The following is a 24,069-nucleotide window of genomic DNA, read 5'->3' as shown; positions in this document are numbered from 1 at the left end:
ATAAAAATGATCTTACTTCTGTAATTCACACTGGCAAAAGGAAGTTTTCACTTCCTGTTACTTTGACATTGTTGTGCTACGCTGTTCTGGCTATATGATATGTCTCCCGTACAATATTTAACATGGTCTTTTCTAGGATTTTTTTTCTTTCTATTGTTTTTGAACTTTTTTTTGCACTTTTTTTGTTTGTTTCAAGTGGCCTGAATTTGGCACCAGTTGCAAGGCTCCGAACTACTTGGGAAAAGCTTCCAAGCAAGTATGAAAAACTGTTTCAAGATCTACAGGACTTGTTTGATCCATCTAGGAATATGGCAAAATATCGTAATGTCCTTAACAGCCAAAACCTACAGCCCCCCATCATTCCCCTGTTTCCTGTTATCAAAAAAGACCTTACATTCCTTCATGAAGGTAAAAGCAGAAGTTTGTCATCTTTTACCAGCGAAGGAAAACTACCTTTATTACCTAATAACTGACGTTGGTCATTGTTGGTTGTAGGAAATGATTCAAAAGTGGAGGGCTTGGTCAATTTTGAGAAGCTGAGAATGATTGCGAAGGAGATACGCCACGTTGGTCGCATGGCATCTGTCAACATGGATCCTGCTTTAATGTTTAGGACGAGGTAAGTGTTGTATTCGGCAGAGCTTTTCCCAGCTGAGAGGCGGCTAGGTGTCAGCAAGAGGTGCTGTTCAAGTGCCCCTTGTACTGGAGCAGCCTGAGGGTTTTTTGTTTGCTGTTAACCATTTACCAAAATTATGTGGCAGTCTAAAGCTGGGGAAGTAATTACATTTTGGTTTATATTATATTTTATATTAATCCTTAGCTGCCAGTTACTTCATAAAAATTAGTTTCTACCAGTGGGAGGGAGAGGGAGGTGCTGTCACAGACACATGTGTATCAGTCTGTTTGAAACGCTGATGTGTGCCAGTCTGATTTTGATTTAATAGAAGTGGGGATGTATCTGAAACAGTGTCAGCTGGTAGGGCTAGAAAACGTAGTGTGAGTGCTCTTTGGCTTGACATCAGACCAAGTTATTGTACGCTCTTTTTCTCAATTTGAGTTAGAAGAGTTCGTAATATCTGACTGTATGCCCGAGGCAAGGCTTTTTGTAATGTTTGTGGCCTTCCAGAACTACTTGTCCTGAGGTCTGGTCTTTTTCTTTCTGAGCTTGTGATCTTTCTCTATCTCTTCTTAAACCCGTGCTTTACTCTTCCTGGCTCTCACTTGCAGGAAGAAGAAATGGAGGAGTTTGGGGTAAGTGGTTGGAGACAACACTCACAGACATTAATTCTTCCCTTACCATTTGCATTGTTTCCCATTGCTATCTTTAATTTTCCGGTGCTTTGACATTTTTTTTTTCTTTTGTTAACCCTTTTTTACTGACAATACATTTTAATCCAGGAGTGTGTTTGCTTTTGAAATTAAAACACAAAAGTTGTAAATTATTTGTAAGTGGTTGTAGATAGAAGTGGGGTGTTCTTCTCCCCCACCTCCAATTTAAATTGCCAAAGGAAGTGACTTTCAGTGAGAGAGACATTATAAAATGGCAAGGCTGCAACAGCTGAAAATTGCTGTTAACTTTCTTATGCCTAATAAGCAATTATCACAATCAAATACAAAAGTTTAAACTTACAGTATCGCCTAAATTAACTAATTTTCATACTACAATTTAGTGATCATTTTTACTTTTAACAAATCAGGAAGAATGCATAGCTTTCCTATAGACATACATACACTGACATCTGCATGACATTTATTTCATCATACACTAGCTGATCATTTTATTTAACAAAAAGCCGTATTCAGCCTAGCAAGTTATGAGGAAGTTCTGCTCTGTAAAACTGAGTTGTAAGTTTTGTATACAGTTTGATTTGAAAAAGTATTTAGAGAGCTTTCAAAATCCCTTCTGTATACATATTTAAATTTGAAACTCAGCTTTAGTCTTCTGTCAGCATTGCCTTACTGCATGAGCTTTTCCTAATGCTCCAGTCTTCTCAGTAGCTGGCTTACATGAGAGAGAATGCCTTTCTGGATGTGTGAAGTGATATTGCCTAGTTGGAGCAGATTAGGTTAAAATATTTGTGTAATTAAAATAGTGCCTGTAACCAAGTAAAAAGATTTCCCGACCCTCATCTTTCTCTCTGTTATAGCTGTTTGACTTAATGGAATGAGGCATGTAAGCTTTGACCGTAGACTGATATTCATGCAATCCTTTGCATGTTTCATGTTTATCAAGTGATACTGTGTTGAACTAAGTGATGCTTTTCCCCTCTTTCCCCCACCTCCTGCCCTCTTTTCACTCCAGGTCTCTCAGCCAGGGCAGCACGAATGCAGCTGTGCTGGATGTTGCACAAACAGGGGGTCATAAAAAGCGGGTCCGTCGCAGCTCCTTCCTTAATGCTAAAAAACTGTACGAAGATGCTCAGATGGCACGGAAAGTAAAGCAGTATCTCTCAAACTTGGATCTGGAAATGGATGAAGAGAGCCTCCAGACACTGTCTCTACAGTGTGAACCAGCCACCAACACATGTGAGCACTGTAATTTGTTATGAATTTCAAAGAACCTGTTAAATATACCTGTTTCTTCTCCAAGGAGGTAATGGGGAGCAGTAACTAGACAATGAGATGGAAAATGGCTACGTCTAGTCATTTCCAAGTACTGAATATCTATGAACCTTAAGGAAATCATCTTGCAAATTAACAATACAGAGACATACCATTTATATAGGAGGTCAGGCTTTCAGATGACACCATACTGAAGTGCGCAAGGGTTCTTTAGATTTGTCCATACAAAGGATATGGAGGACTCCAAAGTTTCTCTGCAGTTCTGATGTACTCAGGCTGTTGGTGTGATGGGGTTGATCATCCTGTGTATCTTGGCCTGGTGAGGGAAGAGGGGATTTCCTGATGTCCAGGTGTTTCAGAGACACCTGGAGGGCTCTACCTGGCTGCAGCAGCGAGAGACCTTATGCTGGACACTGGTTTAATTTTGATCTGAGGAGATGCTGTTATCTTACGCCCCTCTGTTCCTTCAGGGTAGCAAAAAATAGTAACGATATCAATTCTAAACCAGTATAACTTCTGGTCATGTTTTTGATAACTCCAACAATAGTATTTTATGAGAGTTTTATTTTGAGAAAGAGATTAGATGTTCTTTGATAAGGTGCATATATTAAATGGATTTAAGTCTCCCCCTCTTTTCATCTTTTCTCTCTAAAGGTATCCTGCTACATTAATTGTACAAGTATTTGAGCATCTTTTAATTATTAATTGGAGGGCTTTGCACGGCTTACGTTAAAAGTCCTATGGTATTTCTAGCTAGTGGTCATTCTGTGCTTTCTCCCATTTCTTGCAAAGTGCCGAAAAATACAGGAGACAAGCGATCGGGAAAATCAGAAACATCACCAGTGGCTCCCCGGGCAGGCATCCAGCAGAAAGTGCAGCACCAGCAGCAGCAACATAAAGTAAACCAAGCGCTGCAGGTCCCTGCTGTATCTCTTTATCCCTCTCGCAAGAAAGTGCCAGTCAAAGACCTCCCACCATTTGGTAAGTGGAACAGTGAAGTGTTCGGTTTAATACTCCGAAGTTTGTTTGTTCATGTCAGGGAGACGTTTTCAGTCAAATAAGATTCAGGCATTTATTTCTGGTAGTATTATATGCAGGTTGTGTCAGTTCATACAGTGTGTATGTGTAATGCCCTTCTCAAGAAATGGAAAGAAAGAAATCTAGGAAAGCAGCCTGTTTTTAATTTAATTTAAAATTTAATTATATTTTTAATATTTAAATGTAATTTAATTTAATCAGTTTAAGTACCTACGTGTTCCTAGCAGCTGGAAGGAATGACTTGTTCTGACTGTCTGCCCTGAGATCTTGGCTTAACTTTTCCAAAAGGATTAGTGACTTCGAGTTTTTGAGTGACCCATCTGAGATGCCTCAGAAGTTTTGGTGTTTTTTCAGAAGTCGAACATTTGGTGTGAAATTCAAGCCTGCTGAAGCTGGTAGTCTTGTTAGAAATGTAGGCCTGAAGGTTCACATTGAGAATTGTCTCTTTGGCTTCTGCTCCCTGGTGCTTTTTTTATTGTTGTTGTTCACTCATTGTTACCTGCATGTCTCTCAGATGCTGGACTATAGGAATTTTTTCTAATCTGATTTCCAAATCAGTGCCCCAGCATGTGTACATAATGTATATGCATTATTAAAGAGCTTCTTATGTATCACTTACAGGATGGTAATATTCCTAATAAGTTTATGTAGCATAACTGGCTCTTCCCATTGCATGATGGCAATTTCACAAGAGCTTGACTTTGATGTCACTTTTCATTAGTTTTACTTGTGCAGTGCTTAAGCTGCTAGCGAAACAATCAGAAGCAGCAAAACGACCAAGAGACGATCCCCGTAGTTCTTGTTGATTTTTACCATTAAAATTTAATCTTAAAAGGACTTTGTGAAGAACCATAGACTGTGTGGTTTTGTTCACGGTGGGCAAGTTTCTGAAAACTGACTAGGTTATGTTGATGAAGCAGCTGTAAACTATTGATAGCAGGATTGTGATCCAGCAGATCAAAGATAAATTCTGTGGAATGCTTGTAAATAACCTCTGCCACAAACATTGGCAAAACTGTCAGAGAAGCTCCGTCTTCACTTTTAAGGCTGTCCCAGGGTGGATTTTTGAGCAGAGGGAAAGAAAAAGATGAATAAATCTTGCCTGAGAAAAGCAATTCTTGGTGCCCTAGATCTTTACATCATACATCATCTTCAGGATGTTTTTACTCTTTAGTTTCCCAAAATAAGCTGGTGCAGAGAGAGCTCTCAAAACTGAAAGGGAGAAAGGCAGCTGCAGGATGGCCTTGTTTTGCAAGCCTAATCTTATTAATCTTCTTTCCACCTTTCTTTGACCTTCTAGGCTACTCAGAATAGAAAAAAAAACAGGCAAAGTTTCAATTCTTACTATATAAACCTCCGCTAACCAGTGAGATTTTTGTGTGTTGGTATCAACATAATTTTAGTTCAAGTTTCTCAGTAACCATTACTATGTATATCCTTAATTTATATCTTGTACACGTAGTATTCTGCACAGCAAATCTGCATTGTGTTTTCTGTGACAAAGGATTTATTTTAGGTGGCCAGCATGAAAGACTGGCTGCACTATTACACAGAAATAAAGCACTATATTTTAAACAGGGGTAGGTTTAAACATTTTGCTTCATTTAAGCTGGTGTCAAAACCTCAAAAATATATAGAAAAAAAATACTAGTTTTTTTTCCTTATGGTGTCTGCTCTATACATGCATTATGAAACATAAAGATGTATTTATACTGGACTTTATGTCTGTCTACATTAATTCTTATTTAAAGGCATTAACTCCCCACAAGCTTTAAAGAAAATTCTTTCATTATCTGAAGAAGGAAGTTTGGATCGTCACAAGAAACAATCTGAAGACACAGTCTCAAGTGCATCTTCACAACTCTCTTCTCCTCCTACTTCACCACAGAGCTCTCCAAGGAAAGGTATTAGACGTGCAGTATTTCTCATCCGGTTTCCTGAAGCTCATAGATCTTTTTTCAAAACTTCTGAGAGAGAATTTGGGCACTCAGGATTAAACTACTGCTGCTCCTATTTTTGTTACGTATGGTCAGCAGGCAGGCAGGAAGCGTAGCGCAGGGCAGGATACATAAAAGGACGCTTGGGAACCTGATTTCAGGGATGCCTGAAAGCCCTCTGCTGAGCAAGCGCCAGGAGAGACAGCCTGAGCCAGTACCGGATTTGATGCAGTAGGGTACTCTCGCTGCAGCCACTTCTGACAAAAATATTCCCATTATCAGTGTTTCCGACCAGTGGAAGGATGTATGGGTCGGAACTTGAAATCTTTCTACAGCACTGAGCGTACTAGCCTATGAGAGGAATTACTTGCTGTGTCATGCATCTGGGTGGGATGTGACCTGTGTACGATAGTCAAACTTAAGATATTTGGGATTCAAAGCACTAATATGTGATGTTTTACTAGCAGCCTGATTATTTAAACAGTGTATGTGGATATTTGAGGAACAGTATTACACATTGGAGCTTTCTCGGCTGAGTTCTTTTTAAGTGACTTCATAGAGTTGTTTGTTTTTTTAAAAAAGTGAATTCAGGACTTCAAAGGGATTTTATTATTATTATTTTTAAGTCTGTTTTTTCATTGTACTTGTTCTGGTTATGAATTGACAAAAAAGAGGATAGAGGCTGTAGTTTAAACAAAAATCAGAAAAAAATCCCATTTGGCAGTATGATAGCCTAGTTTATAACAACTTTTAAGTTATTGTCTTCTCAGAATACCATAAAAGTTCAGTTTAATACTCAAATGATATGTTATGGTAAAATATGTATGTATTGGGGTTGAGTCCCTATAATAGAAGTTCTGGATGCTAAAGAGATGCGTGTGTTGGAGACTTCCCTGTAGCACTAACTGTCCCTAAACTGCGCAGGGATGGCAAGGATTTGAAACCTATGTGAGTATGGCTTTTCCTACTTCTTACCAAATGGATAGCTAAGCCCTTTTCTTAATGTGGTAAGGTGCAGTCGAGGCCTTACGGCTCCAGGCTAACAGACCTAACCAGTTCCTTCTCCCCTCTTGGAAGTGAGAACGGTAACAAGAATAACAATCCACCAAGGCCATCTGGGGGGGGTGGGACTTAGGGAAACAAAAGAGGAAATAATAAGCAGATGATCAGAGCTCTGAAAAGGGGAGAGATCAATAGGGCAAGGAAGTACAAATGCCTGTCCAGAATCTCTCCCGAAGTCATATTTACTAAGGTCAGATGGAGAAGGATGTTTTATAGATTATCACCTTGAGTCCTTCTAAGATAACATCATGATTTCTCTGAAATACTACATTAGCGAAGAGTGAATTTGTATAAATATGGTCAGGCCTGTGCATTTCTTCAAAAAGAAATTGGGATTCTGTACTTGACTCATAGTGGGAAAAGTACTTTCTTTGTACAAAAAGAGCAAATCATAAACGTGATGATAAATTTAAAAAAATCCCTGGTTTGGTGAGATGATGTTAATGGTATGTTCTTTCAGACAAAGATGGCAGCATTAATTCCATGTTCTCAGCAAGAGAATCGGGATAGATTAGTTGAAGTCATCTTGACACTTAAATGTAGACTGAAAGCAAAAAATGAAAACTGCAGTTACTTTTGGGTTTATGTTGTTTAATGATCTTTAACTTAGCTGGCAAGAGCATTCAGCACAACTTCGATACTAAAACAAAAGCTGAATTTGCTGAATTTGCCTCTGTGACATGGTTTGTAGATTTTATCTCAGCCTCATGGTGTCAATACTACCTCCAAATTACAGTATAATTCTGGTACTATATGCTATTTGGAATGTAATTAGCTAGCCAAGTACCACAAAGAAAGCTTGAAAATCTGGCCCTCTCTCAGCCAAGATACGTAGTGAGCAGTCAGCCCAGACATCTGGGCTTCGTGTTGTATCTGCTGTTCCGCTCTGAAGTGTACCTGTGCAGAACAGAACTGTGCGAGAGGGTCTCTTGGATTACTTTAAGCAGTAATCTTGTCCATGGCATCTCTCTCTCTTTCCAATCTTGGAGACAGTGTTTATGTACAGGCAGTTTTTTCAGAGGTGAGATTTCATAATGTGGGGATACAAGTATGATGATGCATTGCAAAATAATCTGGGGGAAGAAGGCAGAGAAGAAGGAAGGTGAGCAGTTGGTTTCTAAACGAGCGGCGCGTGTTCCCATGATCTTAAACCTCTTATTAAGCGACAGAATACACGACGTTACACAGTTCTGCTATCTTTTTCAGCACTGCTTCTGTGTAAATGTATTCATAGTTTCGATTTACTGTGGTAGCAGTATTGCCCCCTGCCTGGCAGTGACTGAGCAGGTTTCTCGGAGAGTCTGATTAACGTGACGTTCCCTTTGCAGGCTATACGTTGGCTCCTAGCAGCACAGTGGATAACTTTTCAGATTCTGGACACAGCGAAATTTCTTCCAGATCTAGTATTGTCAGCAATTCCTCTTTTGACTCTATGCCAGTCTCCCTGCATGATGAGAGGAGACAGAGGCATTCTGTCAGCATCGTGGAGACAAATCTTGGTGTGGGAAGGATTGATAGAAGAATCATGATTGAACCTGATCAATACAGCTTAGGGTAGGAATTTTATTTGTGCTTACTTGCATTATACTTTCATATAGTGTGTACGTGGCATGTATATGCATATTTGTTCGTGTAACTTTCCCTGCATTTCTCTCAAATACTTTGGTTTTTTTCTCCCTTGCTCTTAAAAACTACTATTTCAAAGCTACGTTTTGTGATAATGCTCTGTTTTCTGACCAGAAAAGGTTTTGTGCTGCTGAGTGTGTGGTGAGGTCTACAGCAGTAGGACTTTACCTCAGTAGACCTTATCATCTGAGCATTTAGTAGTACTGTAGATTATCCTCTTTGTGGCAGACTAGTATCCTAGCCTGTTTTCTAGATGGGGAATTAACTGAATTAGATGAGAAATTATTCATGCACTTATTCAGTGATCAAGCTGAGAACATAAATAACTAGTAATTTTCCAGTCTGTTTCATGGAAAAGTGCATATTTGTCTAACTCAAAAATATTTTACCCCAAATATCTCTTCTAGTCAACAATAATTGGGAGGTAAAATTCACATCAGGCTGCTGCTTTTCTAGGTAATTAACTACTGTAATGGTGGGGAAGCTAGTGCTGAGGAGTCCTCTAAATCTCTGGCAGTGAGCCTTGGTACGAAAATAATTGGAGCTCTGGCTCCTATTTAGTCTCCACTTACTTTTCTGAGCCGTTATTTGGATGCTTCAGGTCTCTGAATGGTTTCAGAGGTTTTAATCCTGTGGGATCTGTGGATGGCAGGCCTGTTCCAAAACCGGTGTACTTCAGGTTTGGGAATCCCAGGTTAAGTAAACTCTTGAATCAGATGGCTTAAAAATTTGGAAGAGCAGGGTTCCAGTCTGCATAGCAAGCACCCCTGGCAGGACAAATCCCAGGAGCCTGGATAGCTGCTAAACAAAAGTGACACACTGTCGGTTTTCTCTGCTGCTGAGTAACTGATAGTGTCAGTCTTGCTTAATCGCTGAAAGGCTGTGGAGAACATACTTGCTCTACAAAGTAGCATATATTTCCAATGTTCAGATTAGAATACGTTTCTGTTTGCAAGAAATGTTGAAAAGCTGGCTTTGAGAGTTTCCTAAGCAGATCCTTTGCTTTGCGTGGCTGCAAAAGCAGTAGGAACCCTATCTATGAGTCTGTTCCCCTTTATATACCTCAACGCAGTTTGCATGTGTTAAAGGGCTGCTGCAAAGTTAAGATTTTTATCTTTGGAAATGGCTCCACTGAAGTGTTAAGTTTTGTCAGGGTATCTATCCAGTAATTACAAATTTTTTTTGTTAATTTGTTTTATTGAGGATGAGCGTGAAAGGGAATTATTCGATTCACAAAATTGAGTTATTCATTAATGTAAATAATACTCAACATAAATTGCATCAAAACCTTCAGTCGTAGAATGGTTGGGGTTGGAAGGAGCCTTTTAAAGGTCATCTAGTCCAACCCCCTGTCCAACCCCCCCAAGTATATTTCCTTTTCTCTTGATTATTGAATTCTTCACGTGTCTTCTAAATGATGTCCAATTCCAAAGCTTGATTTATTTTATTTTATTTCCGCCCCCCCCCCCCCCCCCCCCATTGCTGTGCATCTAGCTCATATGCACCACTGTCGGAGACCAGAGGCCTGTATGCTGGAGCAACTGTGCTTTCTTCTCCTAGTACAGAAGAACTGTCGCAGGATCAGGGGGACAGAGCTTCGCTCGATGCAGCTGACAGCGGCCGCGGTAGCTGGACTTCTTGTTCGAGCGGTTCTCATGACAACATACAAACGATACAGCACCAGAGGAGCTGGGAGACTCTGCCCTTTGGACACGCTCATTTCGATAGCTCAGGCGATGGGGCAGGACTGTGGGCCTCGGGCAGTCACATGGACCAGCTGTTCCCCGATCACGGCACAAAGTACGGCAGGCAGAGTCAAGGGAGGGAGGGCCTTGACCAAGCACAGTCCAGAGCAAGCTGGGCATCCTCGACAGGATATTGGGGAGAGGACTCGGAAGGTGATACAGGTACCATAAAGCGGAGGGGTGGGAAGGATGTTTCGATTGAAGCTGAAACCAGTAGCATAACATCTGTACCAGCAGAGGAGTCCAAGCCAGCTCCCACGCCCACTCATATAGCAGTATCGTCCAGTAGTACAAAGGGGCTTATTGGTAAGTTAAGTTTTCTATACCATGAAGTATTTTAATTCATTTGCTTATTGTTTTTTGTATTGTTCTAGAACTGCATTTCCTTTGTCTGGTTTTATTTTATTTTTTTTTTTAAAGCAAAACCAAACATTTTGCAGTCTCTCTCAAATTCTCCCCTTTAACTGTGCATTTATTGCTGGGGAAAATATCACTTACTGTTGATTCGCAGTTCTGGCAGCACCTTTGTGTTTCAAGAGAGCCTGCCATACATCAGAGAACTAGCTCAGCTGCTGGACAGTGTTTTGACAGGTTGATGTATTTAGATGTCTGTTCTGAAATGTGAATTTCTCTTCACAGTAAGGCTCCATGTTCTATATTTAGAGATCTTAATAAATGTGGCCTGATTTTTTTGGAAGTGTTGTACTTTACACGTCTGTATGACTTGTCTGATAATTGTGAATATTCCTTACTTCTGAAAAAGGGATCACTTTGTGCTTAAATACCAACTGAGATGTTTCTTTGGACTGCTGAAACTGAAGAAGTTCTTAAGAAGTTAGAGCAGAAATACATTTGTAATCATTCAACAAAAGAAAGATCAGATAATGTATAAATTAATGTGAAGGTGTCTTTGGCAGAGCTTTAACGTTTTTCTCATACTGTTCCTTCTACACATCCCAGTCCTTGGGCCATCCAAGACCTCTGCGTTTTTGCCACTTTCCTTCCTTTCTTATCCCTTCACTTTCCCTTTCTTCAAGTTAATGTGAAGAACTATATAAAAGCCATTTTGCGCTGACACAGCTGAAAAAATCTGCCAGATTGAGGTCATGCTGAGACCACTGTGATAAACTACTTCTCCGTTTTCAGCCCCAGTATATTGCTTAGCAGTGGCCCATTGCCTCAAAGCTGGGGTGCAGATCTGAACCCCTGAACTGTGAAGAGGAGGAAGCTGTTCAGTTCAGGACTCCAGGTTCAGATTTGCGCCTCTCTTAATTTTCCTCCTGGATACCCTTGGTTTCCACCAGAATATGGAACGAGCACACTTCCAGACTTGCCTCTCAAGGCAGTGCTTGCCACTACCTTTTTAGGGACTTGAAAGAATGAGGAGACCTGACAATTCAAACCACATGCTTCCGTGCACTTCAGTACTATTCACTAATTATCCTTCAAGTGTAACTCAGCACATCACCGTCCAACAGAAGCCACTGTTTTTACGTGGTTCTTCCGCACTGAATGGACATTGATCTCTTGCTGTGTTTCAGTAGGGTTTTCCTACAGAATTTCTTCTGCATTGAAGTTACTTTTCAGAAATCTTTGAATAAAATATCTCAGAAACTTCTTCATGCTGCTTTGCTCAGTTAAAACAGTTTGTCCAAGAAAAATACTTAGATTCTATTGGAAAATACTTGGTTTTGCTATAATACCAAGACTTTATTTTCCTTCTGTGAAAACTGGCATCCAAGTAGCACCGGTCCATTTTCAGCTTGTACTGCCCTTTCAGTCAATTCCATGCTGCCTAATGCAGGGTGATGTTGTCACCACCACTTGTGCAAATATATACAGTGTGACAAGCTGTGGAGAGTAAATTGTCTGTGTCAGTGTTTTTTCCTGCTATGTTTGCCTTCATACTGTAAATTAAGTGGTCATACGTTAAAGGGCTAAACCCAGAAAAAGTATTCAGTATCAGAGTCCCATCTGACGTCTTTAAGGCATGTCTCTGTTTTGAGTTATGTACTGTCTGCTGTGGGTGTCCCTGCAAAGGCTTAAAATTCTTGATCGCTGTTTCTTCCCTTAAAGTTCTCTGCAAGAGAGAACTTATAAGTATGTCCAGGGTTAAGCCTTGTTCAGGTAAACCACCTCAATAAATCCACAAACTAGGTGGTGGTCTTTCAATTTCCTAAATAAAATCAATCTTTGTTGTTATAGGCATACTTTCAAGTTGTACTTTTGCTGAGAATATAACCATAGGAGCCGCAGGCAGTAGTGCATACAGACTGTATGAAAATGAAGCCTACTTCTCTTCCGTGCCTTTTGGAATTGTAGCTTATAGCACATTAAGTAGTAAGATTTGTAGGAAGAAATAATGTATCAGGTGCCCGCCCCCTCCCCAACCCCCAAGATGCTAAAAACAAAAGAGGTGACCTCTTAGGTACAGCGCCCATCTTCAGGATTAAGATAGTCGTGCATTTGGGGAGATGCCAGTATTCCTGATGTTTGCCACTTCTGTGGACGCTTGAGTCTTCCACGTTACTTTGATCGGTGTACATCTTATTCTATACAGTTGATGGAACAGCTTCAGTTGCCAAGTTTAAACAAATTCCCCATGTAATTTGGTGAAATTTATTAGACTAATGCTTCACTACTGGAAGAATAATTATATCCTGTGTATGCTGTACATTCTATACTTTCTTGCATGGTTTATTTTTTAAGACCTTATTGTCTACCTTATGTTGGTTAACATTTGTCCTTCAGATTTCTTCCTCCTGGCTGGTTGGGTGGGTTGATGTTTATTTTACTTTCACTGTTTATTTGCCTTTAAGCAGTTTTCCTCTTACTGTCTCCTATAATAATCTGTTGTTTTTCCTGCAGCACGAAAAGAGGGTCGATACCGGGAACCCCCTCCAACCCCTCCTGGTTATGTAGGAATACCTATTGCTGAGTTTGCAGAAGGGGGTTCCCATCCAACCAGAAAACCTCCAGATTACAACATAGCACTTCAGAGGTCTAGGATGGTGGCACGGACGTGTGAGGCTCATGGAACGTCAGCTCCGCAGCAGCAGCAGCCACACGGCCATGCGACGAGCAGGCCTGTGAACAAACCTCAGTGGCATAAACCAAACGAGTCGGATCCACGTCTTGCTCACTATCAGCCTCAAGCGTTTTCCACAGAGGAAGATGGTAAATTTCTAACTGTTAGATTTTGATTACGCTGCATGCAAAAACATTCAGTGCTTTCACAGACACAAAGCAAATGACGCAAATATGTTCTGCCATAGAAATTCTTGCCATAATTTGAGCTCTCTTCCATCTTTCAAACCTTGCTATTTTATAACTTTTTGGAAGGGGAGGAATTCAGGTCATCTAAATATAATTTAAAATTTGGAATGTAGGTCTAGCTGAATCTTGGACAACCAAGCAGTTGGCTTAGGCAACTTCTCTGGAGGTGCCTATGTTCACCAGGTACAGCCCTGCCTGCCCTGAGAGCTTCCAACATACCTAATGTTTGGAACTAACCATGTATTTGATGGTCAAAAAAGTATCCTGGTCTATAGAATACCTGCCCATCCGCCCCACAGAGCATCATTGGTCAGATTTATTTGGGTAGTCATTCCCATTCTACCTGAAACTCTTACATTGTGGACTGGGTTTTCCATACCATCTGCTTCACGTAACAAGCCCACTACTCTCTCGCTGCCTCGCTTGCCCGAGTATGTCTGCATCTTTATGCTTTAGCTCAACTATAACGCTAGAAAGACTATGTAGCTGTAGTCTTTTTGGTTTGCTGTGTAGTGCAAGCGTAGCTGGATTGCATTTTTAGGGCTAGGTGCTCAACATTTAGGCAGGGCAGTGACCAAATGGTCGAATGCTTTGTTTTACGTCATGATAGACAGGCTAACATTCCCCTTCCCCTCCCCGTTTAGTTACTAAGGTTTTACGTGCAGGATGAATACTGCAGTTGAACATGATGGAAAAAAATGACGTCTACCTTAATCAAATTGCCTCAAACTCTGAGAATTACTGTGATAGAGAATTTTAATTGTTTCTACCAATGATGACTGAAACTGCGCTCAATTTTATGCAGTCTTAATTTAAATATATCACAGATAAATTCAGGGAAAAATGTAAGATGGCTTTATGAAGCTGTTGGATATCTAGGAGTAGCTGTTGTGCTCCTCAAGCTGAGGAACTGCACCAGCTTAGTTATAGCAATTGTCTTGTTTTGTTCAAGAACAAAATTACAAAAGGAATACTTATCACGAGACCTGAAATGTACAGATATTTAGATTGTCTTAAAATATATACCTAATGCGACGAAAAGGAAAACACAGAGCACAGTACAGGCTGTTTCATTCAGTACCAGTCTTGTTCTATATGAACTAAATCCTATTTTCCCCCTATCCTATTGTGTTTGCAGAAGATGAACAAGTCTCTGCTGTGTAAGACTTGGGCTTTTCTGGATCCAGAGTGAGCCACCTTAAAGGAGAGCACAAGAAGACATCCCTAGAATAGGAGCCTTGGAACTATAGTTAAAGGATGGTGGACCTATTTGCCTCCTTCCCTGCCTTAAAGCAGCATGGGGCTTCTTCCTCCGCCCCTCCCCCTTCTGTCCCTTCTCCCCTTGCATGTGAAATACTGTGAAGAAATCGCCCTGGCACTTTTCAAACTGTGTTGCTTGAAATGCACAGTGCAGCAATCTCCAAGCTACCACTGTCGCTGTCTGCCACATCACACAGTATCATTCCAAATTCCAAGATCATCACATCAGGATGATTAACTCTGGCTGCACTTCCCAATGCCTGGAAGGGTTTTTTTGGTTTTTGTTTTTGTTTTCTTAAATGTTCCTTTTAGATTGTAATCACAGTTCTAGCACTTAGTCTCATTGGGATAATGAGATAAGCTAGTTGTCAAATTACATTTGGCCTTTAAGCTACAAAGAGAAAAATGCATTGAAATCCTTCAAGGAGGCAGTGCTTGACTTGCTTGTTTACAATGCCTTTGTTATGGTTCTGTACGTTTGTGTTTCTGAGATCAAATACTGCATCCGCCTAGTAATTACAGTATTATTGCGTTACCTGTAAGTAGGGTTGCCAGCCTGAGCTCCTGGAAAGAACGTTGCTATCGCATGGCTGAGCAGGGCAGAAGGGAAGGCAGAGGTTATGGGATGCAGCCTTTCCTTGACCTCGCTTCGCTCTTAGTGTGCCCCAGCCTGGGATCTTCAAAAGTTTGTAGGTGTTGGCGTTAAGGCGTCCTCAGCCGGGTCTGCGTGAATGCAGAAACATGCGCTGGCAGCTGGCGGGTGATGGAAGAGGACGCTGGGTGTCTCATACCTGTGCCTTGCGGGATGCAGGAGGGCATACTAGAAAAGAAAGTGTCCCCTTCTAACGAGACAGACGGCAACCCCACCTCTAAGTTATATATTATTTTTATTATTTTTTATTTTTTTTTTACTCTATAGTAGTTATATTAAAAGAAAAATTAACTGGATAACATTGCAGTGAAGGCAAGTTGGGATGTCACAGCTCGTGTCAGCTGTTAACACTGATTAATAACCTCCATCTATTGACTTTGACATTAGGGGATAAAGGAACCTTTAAGTAATGAAAATAACACGTTTAGATTTGCCAGCCTTTGCAATGCAGAAATAGTCACAACTGTTAATGGCTTCATGGAACACTGCATGTGTAGAGAAGGCCAATGTGTAGCAACCACCTGCTCACAGCTGCTATTAACCCTATAATGACTGAAATGACCCTCCCCTCTATTTTTGTGTTGTTTTTGCACAGACTCCGGAGAAGTGAAGGCTGCCAATCTGAGTAGTACTCAAATGTGAGGAACTGCTGGTCTTGGATATTTTTTTTTTTTCCATTGAACTCAGCTGATCATATTGATCAGTAGATAAGCGTAAATAGCTTCAACTTTTAAAGATCAAATTGCAGTGTTTTTTCACTGTATCAAACAAATGTCAGTGCTTTATTTAATTCTCTCTCCTGTAATCATAGCTTTTGTCTATTTGCTTATATATCACGTTGTCAATTATGCATTTGTAATTTTACATGTAATATGCATTATTTGCCCGTTTTATTCTCAAGGCTATGGACCTCATGTGCATATAGAAATACAAAATCCTAACTATCACAAGTTGCACAGATGTTATATAAGCATTAAGTAATTGTAGACCATAGGACTGCTAATCTCAGTTCGCTCTGTGATGTCAAGTGCAGAATGTACAATTAACTGGTGATTTCCTCATACTTTTGATACTACTTGTACCTGTATGTCTTTTAGAAAGACATTGGTGGAGTCTGTATCCCTTTTGTATTTTTAATACAATAATTGTACATATTGGTTATATTTTTGTTGAAAATGGTAGAAATGTACTATGTTTATGCTTCTACATCCAGTTTGTATGAAGCTGGAAAATAAATAAATATAACATTAATGAAGTCCATATTGATTCTTATGCATTTTACATGTTCCACATACTTGAACAAATTTATGAAAAAATTTTACTTCTCTGTGTATTAATATTAAAGGGACATTGCCAAGTGATGTGGGCAAACCATCGGTGTGGAGTTTTTCTTAATATACAGTTGGGCTGTTCGTAATTCCTGAGAAGTCTGGGGTGTGTGCTGCTGAATGAGGATGACTGGTATGTTGTGTGTGCCCTGCAGAAACATTAGAGATGCCAGAAAAGGAGTATAGCTGTGGTGTTAGGGATATATAGAACGCAAACAGTTTTAAAGGAAAGATTGTGTTGATTTTATATTCTGAATGGCGTAAAAGTAAGGAATATATGTTTTAACATTTGAGTAGGGAGAAGTATGGGAAGTGATCCAGTTGAGTTTTTACCAAAGGAAGTATTTCAAGTAATAAAGATCACCCGATAGCATCCCCAGTAATAAAAGTTGATGTTAATTCAATGTAAAATCTATAGAATTATTTTTTCTTCCAGAGGTTGGGTTCGTTATTTTCAGTAGTATGCAGAAGACTGGGTTAAAATGTCACTGCTAAAGCCATTACCAGCTGTATCCCATTTAGCTTTAAAATGCTTGACAGGTATTGTTTCAAACCTAAAATTAGTTCATTGCAAAGAGAAGGAACAAAATGCTTTGTCTAGATTTAAGTCTTCCTAATAGAACTCTAGAAGTGTTCTACACCTAAAAATGCAATCATAAGAAAGTGAAAAATCATTGAAAATTTAGAACTTGTAAGCATACTCTTTATACCGCTGGAATCTCTAGCACTGTAGGAGAAAGAAATTATGGAGACTATTAGATTTGTAGGGGGGGGGGGGGAACTACTCTTCGCGAGTCCATGGCTGATACTTGTTGGGTACATCTCAACAAGCTAGAGGACGACCGTTCATTCTGACATTAGTAGGACGAACATGCATTTTTACATATCTTACCAAGAAGTTTGTCCTTGGGTAATAGTAAAGGTACTTTGCCAGGGAAATAATCCCTCTTATCAACTTGAGGTATGTGAACTTGTCAATCTTTTTCAATAGGCTTGACACAGTGTTGGATTAGGCAGCATTCCCTGTCCTCCTGTTGATGCCTCCCTTCTGTAATTAACATTTTTAGAACACATGTAGAGACATCCTCAACACTCGTCCTCCAATACACATAGCTTAATTCATTGTGGACTCGGAGATAAAGAACACTTCGCACAGCGGTTCAGTCGAAGTAAAGCCCTTGCTGTGCTATGACTTATTATGAAACAGGTTTGATAGTCGTTCCGGTACATGTAATATGGATTTTGTGTTTGCTGCGTGCATGTAGCAAGATGCAGACAAATAAACTACCTGTTGCGGGGATTTGGTTATGCGTTCACCAAAATCACATGGAACACTGAAATCTAAGGACATTTTTTTTTGTCTGAAGAAATGCCATTCAATTATCTGTGTTCTTTTATAACTTTTTTTTTATTATCAAAACTTGTTGAGGCAGAGGCTACTTCTTTATGCAGTATATTATGCATCGGTCATCTGGAGAAGCATGTCTTGTTTTACATCTGTAAATCTGAGACTGAAATATTTGACCCGTCTAAAGTGGGGAATAGTGTTGCTATTTCAAAACAAAACAAAAAAACCCCGAAGCCGTCTATTTCCTTCAAGACTAGTAGGAAATGTAATAAAGTTCCAGGCTTCCTGTCTCATATGGATTGTAGAACAGTTGAGACAAAACCAACTCTGGAGAATGCAAGTAATGATTTAATTGCAAGTATTAATACTTACGTATTACTTGATACGTGACAAAGCATTAAAAATACTTCTGCGGACAAAGCTTATGTAGCAGCAACAGCCTAACGTGCGTTAAATAACACAGATCTATTGAGGAAAAGGTGAACGTTGTTAGAATTACTCTGAAAATTGACCCCCTCAGGAGAAAGCAACCATCTGAGATTATTAGCATAATTTGGTCACCTATCCCTAGATTGTCATTTAAGTAAGCTTTACAGGCTTGTGTCTAAAAGCGGCATGCTTTGAGAGAAGGCTGGGAGTGAAAGTAGGTTTATTACTGATGTAAGACAGAATATTTCTGTTTCCCATTGAAAATGTGATAAAAGAAAACTTTAAGAAAACTGGTACTTTTTAATAGAATATAAAAATCTTTAAACCTCTATCTCGCTTACATGCAGTGACTATTTAGGAATGAGTACGTACACCCCAAGTACCAGAATATCAGCTGTTTTTCATTGGCATAATTGTATATTATGTATATTTCCTTCATAGGAAAAAATGAAGAAGCTTGATGGTATTCATATACCTCGACGGTATTCAACAACGAGCAACCATCAGTTGCATAATCTTGAACATAATCTTGAACTAGTCTCATTTGTTTTTTCTGGGATTAAATTCATGCAGTGACACTCCACATACGTGGCTGCATTCCTGTGGAGGAATGGGCCTTGGTTCTCTGTGTCAAGACTCAAGTTTGTGTTAAGTAAAGTGCTGACTTCTCCTTGAGTGTAGGCCTGTCTGCGTCAGCATCCTGCTTGGTGGCACTCTCATGCCTTCACATGCTCAGTCTTCTCTTCCACTTTGGAGAATTTGTTTAAAATTTTTTTGTGTGTGTGGATCCCTAAATGGGTCGTTTTGTCCTAGGTAGTCGAACTTCTGAAAGTAGGACCATCTTCTTTGCAGACCTGTTACCCTTCCTGGCAATGAAACTCTGTGCGTATATAAAACGTTACGTGTGTGTGTAAGTGTATATATACAAACATTCTGTGTGTGTGTGTAGATACATATATTTTTTAAAAATAAATTGTATACTGATGCAGCATCCACATTTTTATCTAAGTTATCTGCACTGGAAGATACTGATGCAGCATTATTTAGAGGCATTTGAGGGGTGCAGTTTGACAATCTTTTTTTCACTGAAACTCACACCAGAGTAGTGATGTTTAAAATGCCTTCTCAGTCGCTGTCACAGTATTTTGGCGTGCAGTTGTTATCTTCTGATACAGTTCCAGAAAAAAATTGCTGCCTGCCCCAGGGTCAGTAGCTGTGGCAGAGATAAATTGCCTAGGTGACGTGTTCAATCTTTTCTGAGGCTTTTCTCATCACTAGAGTAATACGAGGGGTTTAAAACCGGTTTCCATTGAGTTTTTTGTACCAAATAAGATCATCTGACCTGTGGCTTTCTAACAGGATGCCGTCCATGTGGCCCAGGATGGCTTTGCTTCCTTGGTGTCTGTGGTCAGAGTCCAAGTAAGACATCGGGAATTGCACTGATTGAAAGCAACCTTCCAGAGCAAGGCCTCGCTTCTCAGCATCAGTGTAGAGCTGGAAGGGTTGTTCTGATGGGACAGTGCAGGGAACCCTCGTGTAACCCTGAGACATGTTTTGTTCTTTAAGAGAGATCGCCTTTGTTGCTGCGTTTCTTAGTTGGAAGGTTGATCCACAACCCCAGTAGTCAAAAGGTAATGAAACTCCGTGTCCTGGCTTATCTGTCCATGTGACTGTTGCATTAAACATTGTTTTAAGGTGAGTAGCTGACTTTCTCTTTTCTTGTACCTATGTCCTACAGTGGCTATATGTTCTTCCTGTCTGTTTTGTCAGAATAAGCCAAATGTCAGTAGTACAGGTGGAAGAGTGGAAACTCGTGTTACCACTCTGCATCTTGTGCTGTTTGAATTTTTTTTTAAAATGGAGATGTCCAAAACTACTGCTTGAAATGAAGTGTGATTTGCATCTTGATCTGAATTTTATCCTCTTCCTGTCACTGTGGTTACCATGTTGTTACATCCTCCCCATACAGTTCTGATCTATCCGTTGTCAGTCCCTTCCAACACTGCATTGTCAGCCAACTGTATTTGTGCTGTGATCTTAATTATTAATTATTAAATTTAGTCCCAACCTGATCATTGAGAATTCCAGGAGCAGTCCCTCTCCAAACTGGTACTTCCTTTTCTTACAACACAGGTAAGCCACAGTTTATTCCCACCTCCCATGCAAGTAGGTAGTTTCTTTTGCCTGATATAATCTATACCTTGCATTTTATTCCTTTCTGTGTTTAGTCCAGGATCTAGAAACAATTTTCTGCTTTGAGACTTGTTCTCAAGGTTTTATTAGGTCAGGCTGGTGGATTGTTTGTTCCCCCTACTTTTCTCATATGTTTGTTATTCTTCAGTCACCTGGTATAGTTCCTCATGTGGTCGCTTCATCAAGTCTTTTTACTCAGTCTCTGATACCTGGCACTAGTTCTCTCAAAACTCTGGACTGGATACTATCACCGCTTTCGTTAGTCTCTGTATTTAATGACATTTTCCGTGTTGAAGGTGAATGTTTCACGTTGTTGGGTAGCTATAGATGGGTTTATTCCTGAGCTCAAAGACTTCACTGAAATTTGTGTTCATAAGGCTTATGTATTTATTGCTCTTGAATATGGTTCAACAAATAATTCATGTTGTAAGTGCTTTGTTGACTAAGAAGGGGTGTACTGAGCTGCTTCTCCTCTTCCCAGCACACACAGCTTTTCCTCCTCGTACCTCCATGGTTGTTCTTTAGCTGCACCGTTCTCCCTCCCAATTAACCTCTTCCTGTTGCTTATATTAGCTGCTTTCTCACACAGCTTCTCTTTGCTCCTTTGTAGAACGTGGTGCCACCCATTTCCTTCCTCTCCGAGTGGGTTTTGTATGCAGGCTTCAGAAACAATGGAAGGAGGCAGCACCTCAATGTTCAAAAATCCTGAAAGGAGTGTACCCAGGCAGGGCAAATTCAGACTTCGGCTCTTTGTCTGCATATGCATAGCCCTTTTCTCAATTGTTTCCTGAAAGCTGGTTTGTTCAGGTTTCCGTGTGGTACCCTATATACGTCCGTAGCATAATGCTTGCTTTGTTGTACTCGCAATAGTTACAATCTGATGAATACAGAACTTTTTTTTTTGTTGTTTAATTTGCTGAAGTCTTTGTCAGATACAAATCAAGCGTGGCTTAGGGTCCGCAGAGGAGGTTGGGGAGGAGGGGAAGCAGGGGAGGGGGGGTGGTTCTGGCCACACTTCTCAAATCCAAACAGTAATCTTACAAGGTCGAGGGGTCTGTTGTGCGATTAGAGGGGTCTAGTCTATCTGACTATTTTTTTAATCACATTTCTGCTGCTTTTAATCATGTTTGACCAATATATGTGCCCTATAAAAACATATTTCCAAACTAATAGTGGAGATCTGTTGTTAACGACCTGTCCAGCCCTGAACTACCTGGTGGGTTGGTGTGTCTCCATTCTGGCACGGGCTCTTCCCGAGTCTGGCTTTCCAGGGGTGGCATGCATAGGCAGTCTTTTTTGGTGTAGCTTTGTGTTTGGATCTTTTCCATTCTCTTTATGGGAACTGGCATGTCCCAGGTTTAATTGATGCTTTTGAGGTCTCCCTGCATCTTCTGTAACTCACTGAAGATTGTTTCCAGTTCCTGGCTGCAGAGCCACCCAGGTTAGGGACTCAGTTGGATACATCCTACTTCTTTTCTTGTGACTTGTAAGCAGGATCAAATGTTGCTGTTCCAGTTAGCATGGAGCAGTTTACAAATTCTGATAGTTTCTGAATAGCTGAAAAAAATGTCTTTAGGCAGGTAGTATCACTCTTTTCCTTTAGAGGGTTGTACTAAGGCTTGCAGAGGTCAGCAAGTGCCCGGTAGGTACTATTGCAACCAATTTTAATTTCACTTTCCCAGGTGGTTTGTGGCAGGTGTTTGAAGGTTGTGGCTATAGCTTCCTTCATGTTATGTTTGCATTAGGGACATAACAACGTCATCGCTTGTGGGCAAAGCTCCCTTAAAGGCTTATTTGTGCATCTGGTGGATGGATACGCTGCGCATAAATATAATTTTCAAAATGTTGGTTCAAAACCTCGCTTGCACAGTGAGTTAAGTGATACTGTCTATCACTACTAGGATGAGCTGGTTTAGTGTTTGTTTAAATTGCTTGGATCTGCTGCAGACATTGTTTTGGTGTCTTTATAACTATTGGCCTGGGGTTTAAGTGTCTAATTTCAGCAATTTTGCCTTTGTTTTCCAGGATTTGTTTTTTCTTTTTGTGCAGTGAGCTCTTCTTGAGGTAGGTGTTGCACACTGTATGTCTTTTTAAATCTTTGCAGACCTCTAAGCTGCTGGGATGTCACACTACATTGTTTGCTTTTAGTACTTTTGAAAAGTAAAAAAACCCAAACAAACAAACCAACTCCTTTAATTGGTTTGATTTTATTCACCTAACGATTGTTTGATATTTTTTTGTTTGTTTGTTTCAGGTGTAGGGTCATTGAGGTTTCTGAATGTGCACGTTTAAACTGAAATCAGGAGTATGTGGCTGTTTTGTAGCATCTGCAGTGTCGGCCTTTATTCCTTTCTTAGTTCTAAACTTGTCCTTGGTTGTAGTGCTGTCCTGTCCTGATGGTTGTGTCCTCCTAGTTTTAATAACTTTGGCTGCAATTTCACTTTCTTCTTCTGCATACTGCTAAAGAAATCATTGCAGCTGAATGCATTTGCTGCCTGCTGATGCGCTGATTTTCTGTTCCTCTTTGCATCTGGTGCTAGTCCAAGTGTCACAAACAATTTCGTTTTCTTGTTTTGAAGAGCACTAATGCTGTATGCACAAGATACACTTGACGCTTAAGTTGGGCTTTTCTTGAGCAAACTTTCATTTGCAGCGGTTAGTGTCTTTGGCTAACAAGCAGGACACTTTCTCCTGAGGATGCATCTCAGCATGCAGACAGATGGCTGCGAAAGAAAATTTTGATTTTCCGGTATCCTGCAAAGTCCTAGCTTGTACTGTTAGGATTCTTAATTATTCATGCAATTCAGAGGTGCCTGAAGAACTTATGGTTTCTTATGGCAACCTGTACTGTAATGTCTTGTTTGCTGATTATTTTCTTAAAACAGTCTTCCTTACTGTGTTACGATTCTGATTGTCCTGACAAGATGTTCCTAAAGCAATGATTCTTGTGGTTGGGAATCTGAGTAGCACAGATTTGCAACTCCTGCTGCTGCAGGTAGCTGCCACGGCTTCCTTTGTCCTTACCTCCAGCCTTCGCCAAACGGAGACGTGCGTAACTATCTACGTATGTAGTTGGCATTCTCAACACATTACACTGTGGAGTGAAGAAACGTGCTTATTTCTAATCAGTGGAAAACCAGTAATGCTGTTTGATAACAAAATTTCTGTAAGCAGAAGTTATGTTCCTTTCTATTAGATAACGTACCTTTAATTTTCCCCTCCTGCTCCCTGATATTACAGCTATATTATGCAGTGTTTCAGTTCTAACACTGTTTCATTAAGATGTAGACCTGTATCATATTTTAATCCAGTGAGCCATCCCCATAGCTGCGTGATCTGCAGTTTAGGTCGCTCTGGAGCGATCCGCCCCTGTCCCAGCGGGCACTTAGGAAGGTTGCCGGTTGGTGTGGGTCATTACAAAACAGCATTGGGGTTGAAGCACGAACTTGGGCAGATTTCTGATGCTCTGAAAGTGTGCGTAAATAAAAGGCACGCATTAATCAAAGGGGAAGAATGCAAATCGCTGGCCTGCTGAAAGTGGTCATGTCTGTCCTTCATCCAAATGCGCTGCCTGACAGCAGGTGAGCTCCTGTGGCAAGGTGGGCTGAAGGCT

The 24,069-nt window shown here is 40.3% G+C and overlaps 1 protein-coding gene across 12 annotated transcripts in view; it reads left to right on the top strand.

Moving 5' to 3' along the window:
* RAPGEF2 (Rap guanine nucleotide exchange factor 2) overlaps positions 1-16,532 on the top strand; it is a 195,104-nt gene extending 178,572 nt beyond the window's left edge. For 5 of the 12 annotated variants that reach the window (XM_037377697.1, XM_037377653.1, XM_037377642.1 and 2 more), the window contains 10 exons: positions 197-408; positions 496-619; positions 1,228-1,251; positions 2,303-2,526; positions 3,355-3,543; positions 5,352-5,504; positions 7,928-8,153; positions 9,720-10,276; positions 12,839-13,147; positions 15,754-16,532. In XM_037377697.1, coding sequence (XP_037233594.1) covers positions 197-408; positions 496-619; positions 1,228-1,251; positions 2,303-2,526; positions 3,355-3,543; positions 5,352-5,504; positions 7,928-8,153; positions 9,720-10,276; positions 12,839-13,147; positions 15,754-15,800 — 2,065 coding nt within the window. In that variant the 3' untranslated portion in view covers positions 15,801-16,532. Of the gene's footprint in view, positions 1-196; positions 409-495; positions 620-1,227; positions 1,252-2,302; positions 2,527-3,354; positions 3,544-5,351; positions 5,516-6,549; positions 6,662-7,927; positions 8,154-9,719; positions 10,277-12,838; positions 13,148-14,384 lie in introns of all 12 variants that reach the window. The other 7 variants (XM_037377663.1, XM_037377677.1, XM_037377729.1 and 4 more) reach the window with 4 other exon arrangements.
* The last annotated feature ends 7,537 nt before the right edge of the window (positions 16,533-24,069 follow it).

The sequence above is a fragment of the Falco rusticolus genome, chromosome 1, assembly GCF_015220075.1.
Source record: "Falco rusticolus isolate bFalRus1 chromosome 1, bFalRus1.pri, whole genome shotgun sequence".
NCBI lineage: Eukaryota > Metazoa > Chordata > Aves > Falconiformes > Falconidae > Falco > Falco rusticolus.
Note: the sequence above shows the minus strand (reverse complement) of the source record. Positions and strands in the feature narration are given on the sequence as shown.